The sequence below is a fragment of the Perca flavescens genome, chromosome 21 (assembly GCF_004354835.1).
Source record: "Perca flavescens isolate YP-PL-M2 chromosome 21, PFLA_1.0, whole genome shotgun sequence".
NCBI classification, from domain to species: Eukaryota; Metazoa; Chordata; class Actinopteri; order Perciformes; family Percidae; genus Perca; species Perca flavescens.
In genome coordinates this window covers 12,966,130-12,970,734 of record NC_041351.1, presented here as the reverse complement: position 1 = coordinate 12,970,734, position 4,605 = coordinate 12,966,130, and the positions used below count along the sequence as shown (strand labels likewise).

The window sequence follows — 4,605 nt, the reverse complement described above, 5'->3', positions numbered from 1 at the left end:
ATTTCTGTACATGCATTTTGTCAAATTTAACTTCAATTATTAGTCAATACACCATTTCAGATTCTTTTGGCTGTCAGTGTTCTCTGGCCTTGTTCTTCAGATATTTTAGATGCTACAGGCCAAGGCATTTATTTTTACCCAAATCAATAATTGTGTCTCCAATATTGTCATTTGTGACAATATTTTGTATTTAACCCAGCCTATACATTCTTAATTTGTAAAGTTAAAATTAAGTTAAATCTCAGGATTTCACCTTTATGCACAGTAGACAGGGTGGTATTTTGGATTAAATTCAAATAACTTTTCCATAAAACCAAGCTAAGCAAGATCACTTTTATCATATTCATGGCATCTATTAATGATATAGACTGCACAATCTCGACAGCTAAACCCTTCCAAAGGCGATTTCAATGTTTGATTTAAATAAACAAAAAGATAAGTAACTCAAATATTTTTTTACATTGCTATTGAAACCAGTATCAATTTGTTTTTTGTCACTGACTTGCAGCCAAAGACTCTCAATAACATTATTTCCTTTGAGTTTTTTATTTGTGTGGAAGCTTTTTTTTTAACCTAAATTGTATTTTGAAACTAAGATTATTTCATGAAAACGCCAGAGCCACTTTCTGCCTACGTGTAAATAACCACACAGCCCGAGAGTTAAAACCCCCCTTACTGTATGTTGACAAGAAGAGTTGTTAGATCATATCAGACAGTTATAAAACATGTTTTTATTTTTGTTGTATGTGTCATAACATGTTTAGGCCTTTACATCTGTATGTCAATTGCACTCATTCTGCATACAGGATATTAATGGACACACTGATAGGATGTACAACAGTATAGGGATGACATCAGTAGAATACAGAAGGTAATCAGAGGACTTTTTCTTCCATCTCTCATCCTTTCAGAAGCTTCTCTTGTTTCCCAAACAATATTACACGTTATAAGATTGTCATTATAAGATCAATGCGTCCGATTGTAAGGGCTCAGTTGTGGAAAAAAGCATTGAGATCCTCATACGGCGGCGCCCTGTCATGGTGCAAGTGCACGTCGTGGAAAGGTGGAATGTTTTCCGAGTGCGCGCCGCCACTGCGCGGCGCTCCCGAGGGCCCATAAGGTATGCTGTGGCTGGGCCGAGACGTGGTCAGTCCGGAGTAATGCATAGAGTAATGATAGTTCCTGTCTGCCTCAGAAGGCTCCTGCTGTCTTCCGGACAGTCCGCCATTCAGGCAGACAGGCGGGCTGTGCGGGGCCTCGTAGTCCGGGCTGCTATAGTCAGGGGACGTCCCACCCGGCGGGTACACGGCCTCGTACCCAGGAGCGTAGGAATGGCTCCGCACGTTAAGCGCACTGCTTCCGGGCTGGTAATGAGGACTGGAAATGCGAGAACACCGGTAGGAGTAGGGATGGACGGAGAAAGGAGAGCTGGGCATGTGGAAGCGGGCTCCATCTGAGCACGGTTCAGTCAGGAAGTTTCTGGTATTGAGCTGCAGACAGCCTGCCACCAGGTTGGTAGTGGGTTGGGACAGGCCTTTACACAACATCTGCACGTAAGCCACCACATCTGGCCGTTTCCCATTGCGTAAAATCTCCCCAAGGGCTAATATATAATTCTTGGCGAGCCTCAGAGTCTCTATCTTGGAGAGCTTTTGGGTTTTGGAGTAGCATGGCACCACTTTGCGCAGATTGTCCAGCGCAGAATTCAAGTCGTGCATGCGCGTGCGCTCCCGCGCATTTGCCTTCATTCGACGCACCTTGGAGCGCTCCACGCGCGCCGCTGTCATTTTGCGTTTCTTTGGGCCGCGTTTCTTGGGTTTGTCTCCACTGTTCTCACCGTCGCACTCCCCTTCCTCAGCCTCATCATCCTCATCATCGTCGCCGGCCATCTCAGACTCAGCTCGACTGCTGCCTTCCAGTGGCTCGTCCAAGTCGTCGTCGTCGTCGTCGTCAAGGTGACAAGGCTCGTGCTCTCCGTCCTTGTCCTTGCACTCGTCGTTCTCATTGTCCGCCACCCAGTCAGCTGCGAGCCTCTGGACGTCCGGCAGGACCTCGCTGAACAGACGGCTCAACATCGTGGCAAGCAACCTGCAAGAGACACAGTGGACACTTCATCAGGACTGTTTCTCTCCCTGCTGTTGTTTACGCACCCATAGACACGCTGTCAAAGAAAGAGAAGCTGTCTCAGTGAGCTCCCACAAGGCCGTATGGTGAATATGTCCCTTACCCAAGGCAAATAGACTAGCTACTTAACCTACTCAAATTAAACGGTCTGTGGTAGCCTATTTACCATCAAGTTTATAATTTGTTTTCATGTCATCCTATGATTCCAGTTAATTAATATAAGGCTGAACTGGGGAAATTGGGCCTTAATACAAATCTCAGTTTTAAAGGTTTGTTAATGATTTTTATGATCCCCATCTTTTTATTATAACAACGATTTGTAGAAAGAGGGAATAGTCTTTTAATTTGTATGTATTTTTTTTAATCAAATGTGATTATTTTAATGGAAAAAAGCAACAGTCTGGGCCACCCCTCGGCCTCCACATGTGCCTCGGTCTGTGCCCTCCAGCAGTCCGACACATGGAGCGGGGCTGGCCTGCTGCAGCAGGTCCCCCAGGGACGCATCCTCCGTCCTATAAATTACCAACCTGGAGGAATTCCAGCACAGCCATGACTCACTGGACCACAGGGTCCCAAACATTTTTATGGCTCTGAATTAACAGGTTTTTATACAATTGGCTTTAAAATGACTTCATCCAAAAGAGCGCCACTTGAGATGATTACTGTGATTAAAAAATACACATAATTCTGTACGAATTGTCGATTTCAGAAAGTGTAATAATAATAATAAAGATGTCTTTAGGAGCAGACCCTCTGCAGGTTCCTGAAGCCCATTTATTTAGACCATGCAGGCCATACACAAAAAACCCGAGCTGGCGTTATCCTTTGCTAAACTTTAGTCCGTATAAGCAACATTTTATAAAAAAATAAATAGAAAGCTGTAACATCATCCCTAAATCGGATATTATATATCCAGTATTCTGAGCTCAGCTGTGCGTGTGGAGTCCGTCTTTTTTCTTCTAATCTTGTAAGCACAATGTAATTAATGCAAACCAATACCTTGTCAATTAGCCTGTGTATCTCTATGGAGAATTCTACCCCCACTGTGCTCTGACGCGCGTCGTGCAGGGACACACACACACACACACACACACACACACACACACACACACACACCTAATGTTTTTATTCTACGATTTTCTAATGCAATTTAATAAAATACACTCTCCAGTGGCTCATAACGTAATCTATCTATCTCTAGAGATCAATGTGGATTTGTACATTTATGCAAACAAAATCTATCAAATTAAACGTAGTTGGGTGACTATTATTTATAAAATCGTCGATAAAGAGCCCGAAGAAGAGATTAAAAGCTCTTGTCGCATGCGAGAAAAAGATGCGAGAGATAAAAAAAAATCAGTCCCTTAATTTGATACTCTGCCACTCTAATTCCTCTCTCACAATACAACATGCACAAAGACGAAAACAAATCTTGATCCATATCTGATATGTCTCTTATTGATTTGAAATGTGCAACCTACCTCCGTGGTGGAGCTCAGTGACGGGGCAAAGCGGGTTTGTTTACACCATCTCTCTCCGGGTGGGCATCACATCCACACGCCCTGCACGGATGCTTCTGCAGGCGAGGCGCTGTGTTCTGCTCTCACACCTCTCTCTCCTCTCTTGCCGCCTTGCTCTGTCTGCTGCTGCTGCTGCTATCCCCAGCCCAAACGCGTGGAGGGATGCGTGTGGCACCTCAGAGGCAGGACTGGGTGGGTTACATACCAGCTCTGATGCCAGGCCCATATGGCTGGCACGTCATTGGCAAGAGCCATCACATGAGAGCCGGTGATTGACATGCGGCCGCATTCACAGAGACTTGCTTCCCCTGGGGGAGAGGGACTCGCCATCTGTCACTGAGCTGAAAGAGAAAATGGAATAAGAAGTGAATGGCACAAAAAAACCGCACTGGATTCAAATAGCTTCTGTTAGCCTCCATCTTTGGGAAAAAACGGGGTTAATCTTATATAGACGGTTTATGAAAACAATCCCCTTAGAGAAATAATTATAGCAATCCTATTATGATCCATTTTAGAATGATATCAGTAAAATCATTTTGGGTTGTTATAGGATTACTTATAGGCTACTGATTTTGTTGGATAGGGAAACCAAATAATCCTCATGAGCCCTATGGGAAAATGTATTAAATATTTTAATTTTACAATTAGAAGAATTAATAGGCCATAGGAACATTTAGATCCCCATATAAATGTTATAAGGCAAAGTCAAGTTTCCAACATAAGAGAGAAAACTGTCTTCACAAGGCCTGGAATAAATAAGGGACCCGCCATAAAGATCAGAGTCAGGGTGCAATTGCCTAAACGAGTCAATTGAACTGAGCCAAGCAGAGCGTCTTGGTTTGGGTTGCCAGGCCTGGCACAGGTGCTGGTGGGCGGGCTGGTGCCAAAGGTGGCAGAGGCACAGATTGCACAGAGAGGCCAGAAGATGGGGCAGGACAAGAGAGAGGGAGAAAATAAGAAT

The 4,605-nt window shown here is 44.2% G+C and overlaps 1 protein-coding gene across 1 annotated transcript; it reads right to left on the bottom strand.

The window, feature by feature from the left end:
• Window positions 1-981: 981 nt before the first annotated feature.
• LOC114548418 (neurogenic differentiation factor 2) lies at window positions 982-3,681 on the bottom strand. The gene is made up of 2 exons (XM_028568370.1): window positions 3,606-3,681; window positions 982-2,088 (listed from the first exon to the last, which is right to left on the bottom strand). The coding sequence occupies exon 2, from the start codon at window positions 2,073-2,075 to the stop codon at window positions 990-992; it is 1,086 nt and encodes a 361-aa protein (XP_028424171.1). The 5' UTR covers window positions 2,076-2,088; window positions 3,606-3,681; the 3' UTR covers window positions 982-989.
• Window positions 3,682-4,605: the final 924 nt, after the last annotated feature.